At 52.7% G+C, this 19,394-nt stretch overlaps 6 protein-coding genes across 6 annotated transcripts; 3 read left to right on the forward strand and 3 right to left on the reverse strand.

Annotated features, from left to right (window-relative positions):
• Nucleotides 1-12: 12 nt before the first annotated feature.
• Nucleotides 13-408, reverse strand: AYO21_05567 (hypothetical protein; the record flags this gene model as incomplete). The annotated part of the gene is made up of 1 exon (XM_022655536.1): nt 13-408. The coding sequence occupies one exon, from the start codon at nt 406-408 to the stop codon at nt 13-15; it is 396 nt and encodes a 131-aa protein (XP_022512236.1).
• A 1,147-nt stretch (nt 409-1,555) lies between these two features.
• AYO21_05568 (hypothetical protein) lies at nt 1,556-4,013 on the forward strand (the record flags this gene model as incomplete). Its single annotated transcript, XM_022655537.1, has 5 exons — nt 1,556-1,632; nt 1,684-1,704; nt 1,760-1,891; nt 1,945-3,151; nt 3,201-4,013. The coding sequence occupies 5 exons, from the start codon at nt 1,556-1,558 to the stop codon at nt 4,011-4,013; spliced, it is 2,250 nt and encodes a 749-aa protein (XP_022512237.1).
• Nucleotides 4,014-5,349: 1,336 nt separating this feature from the next.
• Nucleotides 5,350-7,520, forward strand: AYO21_05569 (hypothetical protein; the record flags this gene model as incomplete). The annotated part of the gene is made up of 3 exons (XM_022655538.1): nt 5,350-5,395; nt 5,479-5,583; nt 5,659-7,520. 3 exons carry the CDS (start codon nt 5,350-5,352, stop codon nt 7,518-7,520), a joined length of 2,013 nt encoding a protein of 670 aa, XP_022512238.1.
• A 462-nt stretch (nt 7,521-7,982) lies between these two features.
• Nucleotides 7,983-8,443, reverse strand: AYO21_05570 (40S ribosomal protein S20; the record flags this gene model as incomplete). The annotated part of the gene is made up of 2 exons (XM_022655539.1): nt 7,983-8,291; nt 8,402-8,443. 2 exons carry the CDS (start codon nt 8,441-8,443, stop codon nt 7,983-7,985), a joined length of 351 nt encoding a protein of 116 aa, XP_022512239.1.
• A 401-nt stretch (nt 8,444-8,844) lies between these two features.
• AYO21_05571 (hypothetical protein) lies at nt 8,845-15,355 on the forward strand (the record flags this gene model as incomplete). The annotated part of the gene is made up of 2 exons (XM_022655540.1): nt 8,845-10,804; nt 11,541-15,355. The coding sequence occupies 2 exons, from the start codon at nt 8,845-8,847 to the stop codon at nt 15,353-15,355; spliced, it is 5,775 nt and encodes a 1,924-aa protein (XP_022512240.1).
• Nucleotides 15,356-15,741: 386 nt separating this feature from the next.
• Nucleotides 15,742-16,716, reverse strand: AYO21_05572 (hypothetical protein; the record flags this gene model as incomplete). The annotated part of the gene is made up of 2 exons (XM_022655541.1): nt 15,742-16,572; nt 16,666-16,716. 2 exons carry the CDS (start codon nt 16,714-16,716, stop codon nt 15,742-15,744), a joined length of 882 nt encoding a protein of 293 aa, XP_022512241.1.
• Nucleotides 16,717-19,394: the final 2,678 nt, after the last annotated feature.

The raw sequence follows: 19,394 nt of genomic DNA on the forward strand, positions 1-19,394 counted from the left end.
CCTACACACGTTTCATCCCAAATGCCAACGATCTGCGACTTGTAATGTCTTGCCCACTTCTTGCGTTGAACCGATAGTGCCATGCCAACATTTGTGTATCAAGTCTCCCAAAGGCAGGCTTTCAACATCAGGAGATTGGCCTTCGGCGTATCGTTGCTCGACGGGCTGTGCTCGATGCTCGTTCGCCATGAGGTCTTCATGAGGAGGCTGGCCAGTCATGACTTCGTAGATCATGCATCCAAATGCGAAAATGTCGGTCTGTATGCTTGTACTCGGTGTTGATCGTCGATAACTGAACCACCCGTAACAGGAACCCACCCCAGCACCATCGATGCTACAACCTTCAAAGTCAATTATCTTAAGCCGATCATGCACCAAGATGGCATTCTGACATCTGACATCCGACATCGCAGTGTATTATCCCCTTTTCGTGTACGTGTTGTAATCCATTTGCGAAATCCATCAGCAAGCGAATATTTCCTCGTAGTGGTATCTGGTCTGCACCCCGCTGTTGACATACATTCCGGAGGACCTGCCCACGTTCAAGAACTATTGAACCGTCTGGAGTAACACCTAGGTATTTCACAATATTCTAATGTGCTCCTAGACGGTCATATGCATGCTGCTCAACGATATTCTCGCCGTCGTAAGGGTCTGTAAACGATTTGAGGACTGTTTTGTCGTCGATCGCGTACACAGTGCCTGATTTGCCGCCCCCAAGGTATTTGAGGTCGTCAAATGAGATCGCTACCGGCATGGGCGGTCTGGATCGAAGAATGGTGTTGTATTCAGAGCAAGGCACGTTACGGCTTGCCATAGAGAATCTGGAAAACCGTTGCGGACGCCCGAAAATAAGCTGAGTCCGTCAAGGTTGGAGTAAACAGAAGATACGCAATGGTCACGATCCGCCAACCTGGAGAAAGAAGACTTTCTTCCGTCAAGTGCTACGATGCAGGGGTTCAGCTTTGGTATCAGGATGTGGTGTATGTTGTTACGACTACACTCACAATCCGTCAATACTAATTACGGTAGGTGGGCATGGACAATATGTACTGGCATCCAAGGAGTTCAATACCATTATAATGCCAATTGATGCGTCTCGTTGAGGCTTGCAAGGCGAGCAAGGGCGATACAACTGTCCAGAACTAGCGAGGTGCAACTCAGGAACAGGCACAGATGGTGCCGCCCTACGACGCAGGCGTGGAAGGGCAAACTGCGCCGCAGGTGAGAATAGGGCAGCGTCACCCAGACCTGGTGGCGGGATGAGTTCGGAGTAGTTGCAACTCATCTTGGCAACCCCCGGCCTGCGGTTCAGACTCCTGGACTCCGTGAAATGTGCCAGATCATCTGTTGACGCTGTCTTTCCTCCACCCGCCCGGACTGTGTCAGCTGTCAATACTTTTCCACTGCCACTAGAGCCCTGCTTGAAGAGACTCTGAATCTTACAAACCCATGGATCGAGCAGCCTCATGAGATGGCAAGGTAGCCACTCAATATCAGCCACCCCGTTTCAATCGTTCGTTCACATTCCGCGTCCCACTCAAGCCCGAACAAGATGGCGATGAACAGGGTGAGGAACGCCTTTGCGCCTCCAAAGAAAGGGGAAACTTTTGAATTGCGAGCTGGTCTTGTGTATGTGTTCCAACACCCGTTCAAATGGTTGGGCTAACTGAGTAATACCAGATCTCAATATGCCTACGAACGGTGAGCCTGACCTAAGGTGATGTAGCCTGTACAAGAGTCTCATGTCTTGATTTAGGAAAGAGGCCATTCAAAAGACTATCATGGCCATGACCTTGGGCAAAGACGTTTCCGCACTTTTTCCGGACGTCCTCAAAAACATTGCGACCTCTGACCTCGACCAGAAGAAACTAGTCTACTTGTACTTGATGTCAGTGCGCCGGAACTCGACCGACATCTCCAGATTGCTGATTACGACCACAGGAACTATGCGAAATCACACCCTGACCTCTGCATCCTCGCCGTCAACACCTTCGTACAAGATTCCGAAGATCCCAATCCCCTCATCCGCGCACTGGCAATCCGAACAATGGGATGCATAAGAGTTGACAAAATGATCGACTACATGGAAGAACCACTACGAAAGACACTCCGAGACGAATCACCCTATGTTCGAAAGACTGCCGCGATCTGCGTCGCAAAACTGTTCGATCTCAATCCTGCCATGTGCCTCGAGAATGGCTTCCTGGAAACACTGCAAGAGATGATTGGTGATCCGAACCCGATGGTGGTAGCCAACTCCGTGCAAGCACTTGCCGAAATCAATGAGTCCGCACCCGACACGAGCGCTCTACACATCACACCCAACACATTGAAGAAACTCCTGATGGCTCTGAATGAGTGTACGGAATGGGGTCGTGTCACGATCCTGAGTACATTGGCAGAATACAAGGCGCAGGATGTCAAAGAAGCCGAGCACATATGCGAAAGAGTGGCGCCGCAGTTTCAGCATGTCAACTCGAGTGTGGTCGTCGCTGCCGTCAAGGCGGTTTTCCTGCATATGAGATACCTTCCATTGGAAACGCAGCAGTCTTATCTGAAGAAGATGGCACCTCCCTTGGTCACGCTAGTATCTTCTGCGCCGGAAGTGCAGTACGTGGCGCTACGCAATATCGACCTCCTCCTGCAGAAGCAACCCGATATTCTCAGCAAAGAAATCCGAGTCTTTTTCTGCAAATACAACGATCCGCCTTATGTCAAGTTTCAAAAACTCGAAATAATGGTCCGTATAGCAAACGAGGCAAACGTGGATCAACTACTGGCCGAACTGAAGGAATATGCCTTGGAAGTAGACATGGATTTTGTGCGTCGAGCCGTCAAGGCCATTGGACAAGTTGCCATCAAGATCGAAAGTGCCAGTGAACGTTGTGTCAATGCCCTGCTAGACCTCATCAACACAAAAGTCAACTATGTGGTACAAGAAGTGATTGTTGTGATCAAGGATATTTTCCGGAAATACCCAGGTTATGAAGGAATCATCCCAACATTATGCAAATGTATCGATGAGCTGGATGAACCAAATGCGCGAGGGTCTTTGATCTGGATCGTCGGGGAGTATGCTGAAAAAATCAGCAATGCTGGCGACATCCTCGGCGGGTTTGTGGATGGATTTGCCGAAGAGTTTACACAGGTACGCTTCCTGGATCCCCTCTCAACGCACTTTACTGACAATCAACCAGACCCAGCTTCAGATCCTCACCGCGGTGGTCAAGCTGTTCTTGAAGCGGCCACAAGCCGCCCAAGGTCTCGTCCAGAAGGTTCTCAATGCCGCAACTGCCGAAAGCGACAATCCCGACATTCGCGATCGAGCTTATGTATACTGGCGGCTCCTCTCCAACACAAGCGACCAGAACGCGCCCAAGAACATCATCCTCTCAGAAAAGCCACCCATAACCACCACAATCCAATCATTACCACCAGCACTCCTTGAAAGGTTGCTCGGCGAGCTCTCAACATTAGCTTCAGTCTATCACAAACCCCCAGAGCAGTTCGTGGGCCAAGGCCGCTTTGGAGCCGATGCGGTACAACAAGCTGCAATCGAAGAACAAATGCAAAATGCCCGCGAAAATCCATTGGCAGCGGCCGCGGCAGCGGCAGCGGTCCAGGGTAAGGCTCCCGAAGCACAAAACAACATTGAAAACCTCCTCGACATCGATTTCGATGGTGCGGCACCTGCATCGGCGTCGGAAAAGCCCTCGGACGGTCTCTCAGGCTTGGAAGGTCTTGCAGGGACACCGCAAAGGGTGGCTTCACCGACCGTCAGTCAGCCTGCTGCGGCCAATAACATGGATGACCTACTTGGCGTGTTTGGCAATGGATCATCTTCAACTGTGCCGTCGACATCGTCTGCATTTGGCGGAATGACTGATAGTGACATTCTGAACGGCTTCGCTTCGATGGATCTTTCTCAGTCGCAGCCCCCACCCCCTAAACAGCAACTTGACAACTCTGGCGGAAAGAAGACGAACGAGGACTTGTTGTCACTTTTCTAGCCTGAGAATGTCAATCACTTCAATCTCTATATGCATAGAAGAATATGCCTCCTGCAGACATATTTAGAACCCGAGCCTCTGGCTCTCTTGCCCAAATTCCAGAGCGTGTCAGCATTTAAAGGACCACCACTGAAGCGTTGTACACTACTGGGGGTCTGAGACTATCCAAGCTCCACTTCCTCTCCCCGTGGAGTGGTACAGGAGCTCAAGCCTTTTGGACATTTTCTGTTTATCGCTGTGAGCGTTTGTGCCTTTTCGCAGACCGGTCGTTTATACTCATGTTCAGGTCCTTCTGGCTACCAGCACAACCCAGCGACCTGCCAGCTTATGAGCAGACTTACCACCAAACTCTGGGTTTATGGCCGAGGCTCATCCTTTAATGAGCTATGGTACCATCTCTGGCCAGGTCGGGTCAACTGGAGGCAAGATTAATTTCTGGGCTCATCATTGATTTGAACCCAGCACACAATACACATGCTCGCGTGCAAACGGAGAACGGCAACTGCACAAGATCTGAAATAGTATGCATAGAAACGACATTTGAAAGTGCAGCGACGATTGCTGCACTAACCATTAGCGAATGAAGACGTGACTGTTATGGCTTGATTTTCTGTAGTTTTCGTCTTCCGCTGAGTTTCTCGTGATTGTTAAAGTAGCCCGCGACTTAACGGGTCTATTAGAACTAGCAGGACGTGCATCGTCAAGTCGTCCGGAGTCTTGCTTGTGGTAGGTATGGGACCTGCTGAGGTTGACGTTGACAAGGCTGAGCCTCAAGGCTACAAAATGTGCCATCACGGACTAAGCTGTACGGGCACTAAGCTCTTTTTGGCCACGCACAAACAAATGACTCTGTCTGACGAGGAGACAGTAACGAATGGCCAGGCGTAGAAAATCTGTATTAGACCACGTCAGACCGTGTCAGACTGCCCCTTATTTCTGCAGTCGATTCAACGCGTCTGGGGCTCGCATCAAAAGGCAAATCATTTCCTTTACATCCCAGACTGCACATTGTACATGGCACATTGCCCGCTGTACTCAAACTCCCACATCTTATTATCTCACCACCCAAGTGACACCTTTTCGACACTGACGGCCAAGGTTTCACTTTGCGAACTCACTCGTTGATTGTTACCCTCGAAACTTTCATTCGCTTTGACACGCTACGCCGCTAAAGCCCAGCAGCCAAAGTTCACTGTCACTTGAAGTCGCGCCCGATAAATTGGCATCATATGCGGAATGACCAACTAAGCCTACTCAATCACCGAAGTCGCACCCTCCATTCCCTCTATCTACCAAATTTTGCATAGACCCCTCCAAGGGCCAGAGAGGCTTTGCCATGGTCGTCTGCAAATACTTCCTGCAGGGAAACTGCAAATTTGGCGGTACGTTTCTAATGCTGCCTTGACAGTCCACATCCTGTCTCGGCCTGCTCCCACCGGACGTAACTGACGCGATCATCTCACAGCCAATTGCCGGAACGAACATCCCGGAGGAGGTGGTGGTTTTGCAAATCAGAACAGATTTGGCGCTCTCTCGGGTAATAGATTCGGAGGTGGTAACGGTGGCAATGGTAAGGCTCGTGTTTCCTCTACACGGCTTCTTTCTCAGCAAGCCGTGTGGTCCAACTAACATCTCTAATATGTAGCTCGGAGAGATGCTTGGCAGTTCAACCCGGATGATATCCTAAACGACCTTGGAGCTGGCAAAGGTCGACCAAAGTGGATTCTGTCAGCATATGGGCCAGGCAGAAATCCTCCGGCTTCGCTCTTGGTCGAGAACGAATTTAGTTCCGAAGAAGTGCGTGCGAGGTTCTACGAGTTGGCGAGTCAAGGCAAGGAAAACGAAGGTGACCAAGAAGCCATAGCCTTGTGGAACAAAGCCGAACAGAGTATCAACCAGATCCTCAGCAATGCGCGTGATGTCGAGAAGTTTGTGCTCGACGCCGAGAAGAAGCACCCCAACAGAGACGACTTCACGCAGATGGATGGAACGAAATCGAGGGATCAATTTATCAAGGACTTTGAGTCGCAATCCGCTGGCTCGAATGCGTTTGGCGGAGGGACCACTACTGGTGGAGGATTTGGCACCAGCTCAACGACAAGTCCTTTTGCGAAACCCGCCGCATCATCGTTTGGCCAGCCTGCCCAGGCCTCCGGGTTTGGGACTTCTCCTTTCTCCAAACCAGCCTTTGGGCAGAGCGGCTTTGGGACGGGAAGCTCAACAAACAGCCCATTCGGGAAGCCTTCAATTGGGTCGTCATCAAGCCCCTTTGCAAAACCCGCTTTTGGAAGTCCTGGGTTCGGTCAGTCGTCATTTGGTCAACCTTCGCAACCAACCTCTAGCTTTGGACAGCCCTCACAGCCTACTTCGACATTCGGCCAACCATCTCAGCCCTCTTCTGGGTTCGGACAACCAGCATTTGGTTCCTCGGGCTTTGGGTCGACTCCGCAAAAGAATCCTTTTGCGCCAGCTACAGCATCAAGTGGTTTCGGCCAGACTCCCTCCCCTTTTGGTCAACCCGCTCAGTCTGGTTCAACGTTTGGACAGCCTTCACAGCCCACATCGGCCTTCGGACAACCCAGCCAGCCCTCTTCGACTTTTGGACAACCCAGTCAACCTGCTTCAACTTTTGGTCAGCCTAGTCAACCTTCTTCGGCTTTTGGACAACCATCGCAACCCACGTCTGCATTCGGCCAGCCATCTGCGTTTGGTAAGCCCGCGTTCGGTCAACCAGCCCCAGCCTTTGGACAGGCACCCCAGGCTACATCTGGCTTCGGACAGGCACAAGCATCCACTACCTCGCCTTTTGGTCAAGCTGCGTCGACTTCAGCTGGATTTGGCCAGACCGCTGCTCCCGCGTTTGGGCAGACTGGTGTGGGTTCCGGCTCGACACCAGCATTCGGCCAAACCACAGCTCCGGCGAACCCTTTCGCCCCCAAAACTGCAGAAGCCCAGCCCAAAGATGAGAACATGGACACAACCACCCCCGCGCCTTCACGCCCGGCTTCCCGGGCAAATCCTTTTGATACAACATCTGGGCCAGCCACGGCGCCTCAGCCATTTCAAGCAGCCCCTCCCACGTCCCAGCCTCCGCCGGTCGCCAAACCCATCATCAACACTTCGACAACTCCTCATCCGCTCATCAACCGGCCTCCCCACGCCGTGCACTACACTCAGACCCTCCCACTCCAACCACCTCAAAAAGACGTCTCTGGTCGCATCACTTCCTACCGCGGCCAACGCGTTGAATACATCAACTCCATACCGTGCTATCGCCGCCCTGATGGTCAAGGCATGGAGAAGATCTGGTTTCCAGACGCCGGAGCCACTCCCGACGTTGTGGCGCTGAACAGGGAGGATAAGATCGAGGACTGCCAGGGGGGGAAGGACGAATACACGGCCGAAATTTTGGATCGCTACAAGTACTTGTTTTCCGAAGGCAGGTTTTTGGACGGCAAGATTCCCTTGGTGCCGCCTTTGAGGGAGTGGGGGGTTTACGACTTTTGAAACTCCAGGACTTGCGTGCTTGTGGACTAGGGGATATTTGGGCAGTTCCGGAAATGTATTCAGTAGCGTTACACACAAGGCGGACAGACAATTAGAGACACGCAAAGGTGCAGGCACTACGAAGGAATCGTGCTCATGTCGGGACGTGTACGTGAACGCGTAGGGGCAAAAGGCATACAGCACACGAAATCCTTTGCTCGGCAGGTTTCCTGCTCATTTTTATTGCGCGACATTAGATCTTGTCTTGCGAATGCGGGCGCACTGATCCAGCCGTTGCCCCCGGCAGGAGAAGAGCCAATGCATCTCTCGACGCCTGGTTCACGGGCATACGACCGTCCACACCGTTTTTGACCTATTCTCTTCTATTCCGACCATCGTCGTCTCCGTCTCAGACGATGCGAAAAATTCCACGCACGAAATCTCATGAGATGTCATCTCTCTCCTGTCAACCAGAACATTCTCTTATGCCGCGATGGTGACCTCGACCTCGACACCGGCCTCGATGTTGATGATGATCTGCTTGACCACCTCGGTCGGCGCGTTCAGGTCGATCAGCCGCTTGTGGATCCTCATCTCGTACATGTCCCACGTCTTGGAGCCCTCACCGCAGGGGGTCTTGCGCGTCGTCACCTTGAGCGTCTTGGTCGGCAGGCGCACGGGGCCCTTGACGCGGAGGTTCTTGGTTTTGGCGCGGTCGAGCAGCTCCGTGCACACTTTTTCGAGAGACTGCACCTTGCGCGAGGTGAGGGTGATGCGGATTTTGTGGATTTTCTGTGGCACGCATGTTAGTCATCCGGTTCAGTCGTTCTGCTGTCGCTCCGGTCTGGATGTTTCCAATTGCAGACGGACGGACGTGGAGATGGGGGGAGAGGGAAACGCACTGGGCCTTCGCCGAAATCCTTCTCGGGCTTTTGGAAAGACATTTTGGTTGTGATTTTTGTGGGACGCGGTGGTGCTGTTGAGTGAAGGGGTCGGAGAGAGTGTCGGCGCCAATCAAGACCTGAACGACTGGGTTCGGTAAAGTGATGAAAGGCTGGAGAAGGGAAAGCAGGAATAGAAGGGCGGTGGTTGCGAACTTGTCTGCGACATCTTTTTTTCGATGCCGCACAGTGCGATTGAAATCTTGGCGGCGGGTTGAGCCGATTGAGACTAAGCCTGTTATGGAATGACTCTCCAAAAGTTCAGTCACCACCACTCTCAGCAGTCATTTACGAATGATGATGAAGGTGACTTTTTCCTTTTTTTTTTTTGGAAAGGTATCTCTTTGATCCGACTCTCAATCCAGCTCGAAAGATAGACTTGGCACAATTGCCGTCAGCTGGAAATGGACCAGGTCCCAGGCACTCAGCAGGGTGGCCTCCCCCCATTAGCCCTGTACCCGGAATCAAGCGTCAAAGCCAGCCTGCCGCCCGCTGAGTGGGATGCGTGTCTTGACTCATGGCTGCTCAGTCTGGAATTCCGTCTCCGACTGCCAGACAAAGATTTCTCCAAAATCGGTTTTGGCGAGGATGCCAGCGGCGTGGTCTTTCTCGCGTCGTTCTTCAGGTCAGCTACTCGGGCAATGGACACGACACAGCCGCCAAGCCTCCAGAAGGAAAGACTGTTGCTGAAACGCGCGTATTTGCTCTGGAGAAGGCTCCTGCTGGTCACGGCTACGCCTTTCAACTACGACAAGGCGAAACTCGTAGAGCTGCTATGTCAGGCGAGCATGCTCTACGCAACCGTGTCGGACTGGAAGGTGACGCTGAAGACGACGTGGAAGAGGAATCAAGCCCAAATGACAAACGTAGTCGAGGGCTGGAAGAAGGCTGTCTCGGCGGATCTTTCGGCGTCACCTAACTTGGGAGTGCTTGTGGGTCGACTGCGTGAAATGAATGCGTTTGTCAAGGTCTCAGCCGACGCAGGCCTCGTTCTTATGACGGGCTCAGATTACCTCGAGACGCTGATGGAGGCCTACGGTCGATTGCAGACATTACCTGATGCAGGCTTGCCCCAAAGAATACTGACCGAGCACATCTTCTACTGTCTGCGCAGCCTGATGTCCGATGGTTCTGCCCATGGACCGCTACTGCTGGACCACCTTTATTTCATGAAATCCGAGACGGACCGACTCACAAGGTCAAAAGTCAATGGGCCGACTTTGTCCTCGAGCCTGGTTTGCAGTACATCTTTCTTGAGACATCTTGCATCAGACCCTTTCGTGGCTGGTAGTAAGCGAGGTCAGGGGTTGTTGGAGTCACTCAACATCTATCGACAAAATACCAGGCATTTACACCCCCCAGTTGGGCCCAGAAGGCGCAAAGTGGCAAAAGGTAAAGGCAAGGCCGATGCGAACGAAGAGATGCACATTCACAAGGCCTCGCAAATATCACAAGTCCATGACCTCTTTCCAGACCTTTCAAATCACTATATCCTCAAGCTCCTCGACCACTTCCATGATGACACCGACGCTGTGGTGGCGGCGCTATTGGAGCCAGATTCTCTTCCAGCTGGACTCCGTGATCGGGATGTCTTTGAAGGGCCTGACCTTGAGATTGCTGGACCCGCGCACGATCTTGCACCACATTCCACACCGCCGCAACTTCCAGAGAGGAAGAACATATTTGCTGGAGACGATCTAGACAGACTTCAGATATCTACAAGTCGGCTGCACAGAGGGCAGAAAGATGTCAAAATTGACCACGCCGAAACAGAACATGAGCATGCACAACGAAAGGCGGCAATTCTGTCAGCATTGGCAGCCTTTGACTTGGACGATGATGAGCGAGACGACACATACGATATCGCCGATGTGGGCGGAACAGTGGATTCCACTCTGGACACTGACACCCGGCCGCAACCAGAAAGAGGACAAGAGCAAAATCCCCACGAAGAGAAGTTGTTCCGAGCGTGGAAAGGCAACCAGGAGCTATTTGCACGAGACAGCAACACCCGTATATCCAAGACACGACAAGATCTCAAACGCGAGACCAACATGAGTGATGAACAGCTGGAAGGATGGGCTATTATGCTGAAGAGGGACCCTAAACTGCAAGATCGCCTAGAAAAGAAATACTCGGGTACGCCAGGTTTCAGAGGAAATCAAGTTGCACTTGCTTCGACGCGATGGCAGGGCGACAATACTCCTGAGGGCAGTGAGGGAGAGGCGGAGAGCGGAGGTCGACGAATTCAGGCGCAACCCAGGGGAAACCGCACCTGGGGACGTGGTCGCGGTGGCAATGGTGGTACTGCAGGTCCCAGCGGTGATGCAGCGACTCAGGCTGCCAGGAAGCGAAAAGAACAAGGTAGAGGCAGAGGGGGAGCGAGCCACAACAGACGCGAAGGGAGAGCGCGGAAGATGGGCAGAGGTATGGGAGGAGGTATGGTATAGCGATAGAGACTAGGGTATGGAAGTCTGTGTGTGTGGGTGATCAACACAATTCGCCAGGCGACTGCGAACGGTCGATATAGGTCCTGAAGCCAAAAACCAAAAGCCAATGTGGTAGAAGAAGAACGAGAGATAGAAGTAGAGAAACAAACAAAGGGATGCATATATCATACCCCGGTTAAACCTTCCGTTTTGGGCGAGGCGACTCTTTGTTTGGCAGGAGTTTGTTTCATCCGCAAATCGTCACTTTTGACACTGGCGGGTGTCGCATGCCCCTGCTCCTCAAACAATTTCTCTTCTTTCCATGGATCTTTCTTGACGCTGGCGGAGCCCCTAGCCGATCAAGCCGTCCTCATCCACTATCATATTGGATTTTAGACGCAGAGACCACATGCTCTTCTAGAAAAAAAGGAACGAAAACGGGTGCGGTGGCTGTGGTGACAAATCTTCACCTCTGAACCCACCAGACATTAGAGCGACAGGGGGATCTGTTTGTACCATTGTTCAGAGTTGCCGCCAGGAATAACACTTAGGAGGCATAAACACCTCTGCATATCCTTACCCTTTGCCTCCTAAGCCGATCTGCCCCAGGACGATATGCCACTCAGATCACAGACTGTCACCCTATAGATCGACGGACTTGGAGATGACAGACCTAGCTACGGCCAACGGCACCACAAATGGAGCACACCAACATTCTTACGACACCTCCAATATCCTGGAAGCCTTACAGGTCATCCACAATCCCACCACCAAGAATGAGGTTAGGAGGCAAGCTTCAGAGTTCCTGGAGAATCTGAAGTTGAGCAATGAAGCGCTTCAGTATGGGTGCGCCCTCGCAAGTGACAAATCGCAGCCACCTCTGGTACAACATTTCGGACTTTCGGTGCTCAGTCACATCGTCCGGCATGAGGTTCACCATCTCTCAGAGCAGCAAATGAATCAACTTCGAGAATGTATCAACGAACTGGGCCGGTCGATCCGGGACACGGAACTTGTCTTCATCCGCAACAAGATAGCTGAGCTATGGATCGAATTGGCCAAGCGCTATTGGGCTCTGGATATGTTCGGCTTGGACGAGCAGTTGGTGTACCTCTGGGAGCAGGATCTTGTGCGCAAGGACTTTGTGCTCACAATATTGGAAAACTTGTCTGAAGACATATTTGTTCGGGACGATAGTGTTGCCATCATGCGCGGGCGAGAGTTGAACTCTGCACTTGTCGAGATCTTCACATCCAGCTCAAACTTCGCAGGAGGCATCAAAATCGGCGATACCACCCACCACATGCGCTTTGGGGAGGATGGATGGCTCAGCAGGATCACGAAATTCCTTGAGGAAGCGATACAGAGCCCCAGTGTAGAGGGACAGCTGAAGGAAGTCGTCCTGAAAGCTCTCGCCACTATACGCTCCGCCTTCACCTGGGTCATGACACCAGCTATTGTTCATTCAATGGCTTTAGCAGTGACATGTGGATGCCTCACCCAGGCAGATCCAGATCTCATCATGGCTGCAATGGACAGTCTACTGTCGCTGTACGGAAGAGTCCGACTAGAAGAGCTCGAGGTGCAAGCTCTCGTGCATCCTCTCATCCAGCCAGACAGTATCGCCACATTCAGACAACTATACAGCTGGTCTATTGTTTCGGTAGATGAAATGGACAGCAGCAAATATGTCATTTCGAAAAAACTCTCAGAGTTGATGTCGTTATTTGCAGATCACATGTGCCAATACAAACCCCCAGAACCCAGCACCCTCGACCTTTTTCCCTTTTTACGCTTCTTGACCATGGTGGCAGAACACGAAAGCTTGATAGTCTCGATCCCAGTCGTTCACTCCTGGGTCAAGATACTGGAGGTACAGAGCTGGCGAACAACTGCTGCTGTATCTCAATGTGTTGGCCCGCTTCTGGAGGTGGCCTCACAACGACTCATGCAATACGATCAGCTCCCCGATGATACTCGGGAGCCCGTTGTGGTATTCGTGAATGAGGAGATTGAGCTCTTCCCGGAACGCCAGGGATTCTATATGAACTACCGCAGACTATGCTCGGCTGTCATTGAATGGATATGTTTCGCACAATTGGAAGATGCGCTTCAAGCCGTGATGAATCGAGTTGACGCTCTCTTAAACGAGATCGAAGCGGCGGAACAACACTTCGACATCACGAGTTATGAACGCGTCTCCATGCATCTCCTACGTGCTGATGCCTACTTTGCCATGGTTGATGCTGCGTTCAAAGGGTTTGATCGATGGCAGGACGCACACCGAGAAGTTCCAAGCCCAGAAGAAGACCAACTGGTGCAAAGAATGCGGGAAGAGACCAAAGCGTGGGTGCTGAACATGATGAAAAATCGACACTTCAAAGACCCGCAAATCAGACAACGCCAGATCAAGACGGTAGTCGAAGTTTCCAACCGGGCTCTGAGAAAGGACACGGGATTCGCCTTTAGCGTCCTGGAGCACATATTGTCGTCCTTTATCATCATTCGACAACAAGATTCCAGCTATGCGGATGCTGTCGAGGACTTGCACAGCTATGCCACGAGCGAGTTAAGACGCCTGTCGTTGCAACATGCAGACTATTTTGTCACCTTCTATGACCAGCTACAAGCGAAATTCTCGGATCTAATAAATCAGATCAGTGCCAGCGAGCGACTGCAGGTTGATCTGAAGTCTACGCTCTTCTCTGTCATCCAACATGCGACAGGGGTCGACTACACCCACCGTCAAGCTAAGCTCGAAGAGTTTCTTCAACCCATTGCGGCAGCCTGGGCAGACCAAAATTTCCAGTCCGCTCTGGGCAGTCTGGAGTCCTTTGCTCATTTTCAAGGGTTTGATCAGATTGGACCGTATCTGGCATCTCTGGGAGCGGGCAAGATTGAGGATTGGTCTGCAGTTCCCTTCGACAATCGTGGGGTGCAGATACAGAACGAAATGTCGTCTGCCTACGCCAGGTTACCTCTTCGAGCCACGCGGATTTTCTTAAGCATATCAACCGAGAGACTGGAACAAGGTTCTCAGCTCCATAGTATGATATGCGACCTGTGGTCACCCATGGTCCCAACGATGCTGGAGTATGTTCTCCGTCTTACGAGCTATAATCACCAATTGCACAACCCCTCATCATGGCCGAATGTACCTCCTGAACTCGAGGGCGTCATTCGACGAGTTCTCCGAGACCGATACTGGCAATCGGGTATCTCGTCCGGCTCCATGGGTGAGTTTCACAGCAGGGTCAAGGCCTCCAGGTCCACGCTCGAGGGATTTGCATCGTCAGTACGAGGGAAAATACGTGGATATCTCGAACAGTGCTACAGCATCCTCCATACACTGGGCAGGCTAGGCACGACCTTCTATAGCATGCAGCAACTCCCCGAGTTGATCGCACAAGCCGCCATTGATTCAGCAGTCCCGCTAAGTCCACATCATTTCGCGGTCATGCTTCAGATGCTGCCCAAATTGATTGACGAATGCCCGCCGGGAAGTCGGCAACATTTCCTGACTCCAATCATATCGTCTGTCCTTGTGCAGATGGACATCAAGCTATCAACCGAGTGGGAGAAGATGAACCAGCGCAAGCAGAATAAGCACGATGAGGAGAACCTCAGCGACGAGATGAGAGATGACTCGGTGCTGCGGCAGACTACCTATCGGGCTGTCAATCTGGTTGCACACTGGTTGCAGCCGAGGCGCGAGCAGGAGCTGAGCTCGAAGAAGTCGATTGTCAATCGCAACTATCTGACGGACGGCACTCAACAAACAATGCGGGATTTCTTACTCTCGCACGTACATCTCCTGGAGAAGCTGCTTGTCCTCATTAACCATGCGCTTGCGTTCAAGGATATGAAATCGTCTTACCAGATGCTCATGACCGCGCACCGTCTTGTTCCAGAGTTTGCGTCCGACCGTTTTGTTAGTGGCGAGGAGGCTGCCGCCGTGCGCGAGTACATCTCGACGGATATGCTCAAGACGGCAATCACTTGCTTGAACGATGGCTATTTCGCCGATCAGCAGGTCTACTACGCCCAGCTGATCGCGACGATCTGGCTGTCGTACGGTTTGCCGAATCACGTCCCCGCCACAGAAACCACGCCCGCTCACGAACGTCCGTCGTTGACCCCGACGCCCCGGGACGTGATCCTCAGCCTACCAGGCATGACGGAGGCGAAGGTCAATCACGCATCTACATTGCTTCTCAAGGAAGCATCGCTGGGCAACCGGTCCAAGAGGCTCCGAGCCATTATACTCGCGCTGCTCGAAGGCGTCAGGGGGGTCCGGGTCAGCGAGCTCGGCAAGATCGACACGAGACAGCAGCAGTCGAAGATCCTGGAGAAGTACAAGCAACGAGAGATGCTGAGCATGCAGGGCGTGGAAGACGGGGGACGGAAGGTTGTTGGTGGTGGTGGCGGTGGTATCGGGGACGACGGAGCTGATTTGGCGGGAGTCGCGGATATGTTTGGAAGCTAGCTAGAAACTACCTGCTCACGAGTCAAAGGGGCCAACGGACGATGATTAGTGACAAGATACGTCGGTACACAGGGTAGGTAGGTGCATGTAATCGCCCGTTGGATACCGCGAGGTGGATCGCACTGCCAACGCAGATATCTATATGAAGCTCCAAAGGGGGGGGGGGGGGGGAAACGTGGCCAGCCCTTGTCGTCAGAGATCGGTCTTGTGGGCTTCTCCTCTGCACTGGCTCTACTCTAGTAGATGATGATAATCTGATCTGATCTGTTATGAGTATGATTGATTGATTGACGGGCCTTTTCTGTTCCAATGGTGTGTCTCTGTATCGTGAGAGATGTTTTTTTGTGGTTTATTCTATGTATGTACATGTCGGGGATTGGTAGGGATCATCCCACACACGCGTGTCCTGATTCCATCCCTTCGTAGGGCTCTCGCTTTCGCTTTCGCGCCTCGTTGACTCTTGAATCTTTGGGGATGTGAGATGTGGATTTGCGTTGCTCGCTGCTCGCTGCTCGAGGGTGACGATTATCCATCGCTTGATCGGAGAGCAAGGCTCGGGACGCCGTCAATATCAAAATCTGCCGCCTCATTCCACCGTTCTGTTGGGTGTGGCTGTAAATGTCGGTCTCACGAATCTGTGGTTGGAAGCAAGGAATGTTAGCATATCCTCTTCTCGAGTTGTTTTGGGACCTTTTGTGTTTTTCCTCGTGGTCTTCTTCTCGCTCTCGTTTCTCCCTCCTTCGTTTCTCCCTCCTGGCCACGGAAGACTTCCTCTGATGTCGTTGAATCTCCATCTTCTGCGGAATAACCCGATCCAGTCCAGCTCCCACCCGAAGGAGACCACAACGCATCAAAAAACAAAGCACGGGGAAATGGACGAAAGCGTACCGGTCACTGTTGTAAGCCCCGCTCTGGCTGCCGAGCAGCTCCTTCTCCCTGGCCAAATCCGCATAGTATCTCCTGACCTGGTCCCGGTCCTCCTCGGCCTGCAGCAACGGCGTCAGGTGTATCCGACTCCACATCTTCTCGCGGGCCATTTCGTGTTTCTCGCGCTGTCCGACAAACACCTGGCGCCAGCCGTAGGCCATCACGGCCCCGACGCCGACGAGGTACCAGACGGGTTTGAGGCCGCGCGTGGGTATGTTACGCTGCGGGGGAAAAACGAGAGGACAGAAAATGTTAGTGCGCTGTTTCTTCTTCTTCTTATGCTGCTGCTGCTACCAAACGGGTTGGGGTTGGGGGCAGGGGAAGGGGAGGAGAGTGTAGGGAAGACGGGTCTGGTGGAGGCGCGAGAGAGCTTGTAGACGTACTCTGTATTGAACGGCTTCGTAGCCGCCCGTGGGCGGGAGGTCCTGGGGCATCCTCTAAAAGGGCTGGCTGGTCCGGTTGGGTGTATCGCGACCTACATGCATAGACAGGACGAATGCAGTGGTGAGAGAGGAGCTTGAAATATCGAGATGAGGTCAATTGGAGGACGAGGCAGGCCGCAGGTCGAGTTGGGGTTTGGCCAATTTTGGGCTCAAATAAGCTTAAAGCAGCAGCACGTGCGCATGCTAGGTCGGAGCATTAATACCTCTCCAGTGGCTAGCGACTACATAATTACCATTCAGGTGAATTCTATTCGCTCCGCGTTTGCTTCCATCCTACGGAAGCCACTCAATCCCAGTTCTCCTCGGCTGCTCCTCGGCTGCTCCTGTGTAGCATGGCTTTTAATCAGAGAAAGGCCACAATAGGGAGATGCAACGTACTCTCGAGGTTGCCAACATGATAATTTGACTGTCCTCCTCCACCAAGGCTGAGGGAACTCTCTTCTTACATCATGACTAACCATATCATGTTCAGCACTGCATCGCTTACCTGGACAGACCAGCAGATCCGGGACCTCTGCCGCGAGCATGTTTCAACGACACAGCTATCCGAATGTCCCTACTTCCACGCAGATCAGTAGTACATCAAGTGGGGAGCCACGGTGAACGTCGACAAGGCTCTCGTGCAAAACTATGTATGGGAACGCACACAAGAAGCGTCGTTCCGAGTGCCCAAGGTGTACTACTACTTTTAGGACCAAGAGCCTTCCCTCACTTGGGGCTTACGCTGTGGGTTTCTGGTGAGGGAATCCATCTCAGACGACACTGATGAATTCACTGATCCTCATCTGCTGGCGCTGCCTTCCTCGATTTGTGGAAAATTCCAACGCCGGATTGAGTTCGACACAATTTGCCCTTGGGCTCCTGGTTCCGCACCCCCCTGCTCAGGCAGTCAAAACTGCTGCTTGGAGACGCAAATGAGTGGACTAATTGAACCGAATGGCTCACTCATGACTTACAGTAAATGGAGTGATTCCTGAGAACCTGACGGATAATAATTCAGGTAGGCAAGTACGCTGGTAGGCTAAGATACGGCGAGGGCTGAGGACGTAGGAGGCATAGATCTTGGCGTCCATAGAAGAACCCCTTTAAAAGCGGCGGCAAATTTGTCCGCGACCTGCGTTGTACTGGAAAAAAGTTTTGGAAAGGCTTTAGACGTTCACATACCCTGGCGACTAATTCTGACTGTTGACACTTCGCTATGGAGGCAGAGGAGCGGCCTGCAAAGCTTCGAAAGCTCAACTCTAACGATGACACCGGTTCAGCTGAAGACGCGGGTACTCCTCTGTTGTCAAAACTACCTGGCACGACCAATGGCGCCGCAGATGCTCCGTTGTTGCAGAACAGTAAGCCAGAGGAGGAGTATACTGCTAATGTTGAAGACTCTTCAGTGAAGCGACAACATGGAGGAGAATTCATCCCAGACGAGTCGGAAGGCCTGGACGTATCCCCAGGAACCTTACCAGATGATACCCACACGCTCCCTGCGCTGCAGCATCCGCAAGATGGCGACCTCCAAAAGCCGCTGTCCAAGAACCAGTTGAAGAAACTACGAAAGCAACAAGAATGGGAGGCTTCCCGAGATTACCGTAAGGCGAAGCGGAAACAGAAGACACAGGAGAAGAAGGCGAGGAAACGGGCCGCCCGAGAAGAGGAGGAACAGCACGGTCTCCAGACGCTGCAACAGTCTCCCGCTGTCGACGGAGGGGATGGAGGAGTTGACGGGACAAAGATGAAGACAATCCCAAATCCTCCTCGGGTACCTCCGAAGATGAAACACCGTCGGTCTATCCAGGTTCCCGTGACCATCCTTATAGACTGCGGCTTCGACGATCTCATGTTGGACAAGGAACGCATATCGCTGGGCTCGCAACTCACGCGGTCTTACTCTGACAACTCGCGCTCGCGGTATCGGGCTCATCTTGTGATCTCCTCTTGGGGTGGACTGCTGAAGAACAGGTTCGACACAGTGCTAAACAAGCATTATTTGAACTGGAGGAATGTCACGTTTGTGGAGGGGGATTTTGTCGAGGCGGCGAAGAAAGCTGACGAGTTGATGAAAGGGCCTGGAGGCGGCAATCTCGTCGGTTGTTTTGAGAAGTACGCTGCTGCTGCTGCTCCACAAGCTGGTGCTGGTGGCCCAGTTTCCGCCGTTCAGGGCGAAACATCCAACGTTGCCAGTGGATCAGCAACCTCTGTTGGATCCGATCAGGTCGAGCAACCGGCCGCAACAGACGGTACTCCCAGCGACCAGCAACCATCAGCACCCAAGGATCCTCAAACCACCCAACCCAAAATCCTGCATTCTTCTCCGCCGACAGACCCATCTGCCCCTCCCCCCAGCGAAGTCATCTACCTCACCTCCGACTCGCCCGACACCCTCACCACCCTGTCCCCCTACTCGACCTACATCGTCGGCGGCCTGGTCGACAAGAACCGCCACAAGGGCATCTGCTACAAGACGGCCCGGGAGCGCGGCATCAAGACCGCCAAGCTGCCCATCGGAGAGTACCTGGAGATGACGTCCCGGAAGGTCTTGGCCACGAACCACGTCGTCGAGATCTTGCTCAGATATCTCGAGGAGGAGGACTGGGGCAAGGCGTTTTTGAGGGTCATTCCGAAGAGGAGGGGGCCGGTTGAGGGAGGAGAAGGGGGGGGGGGGGGAGGGGGAG

Source organism: Fonsecaea monophora (assembly GCF_001642475.1).
Source record: "Fonsecaea monophora strain CBS 269.37 chromosome Unknown Scaff35, whole genome shotgun sequence".
Classification (NCBI taxonomy): Eukaryota; Fungi; Ascomycota; class Eurotiomycetes; order Chaetothyriales; family Herpotrichiellaceae; genus Fonsecaea; species Fonsecaea monophora.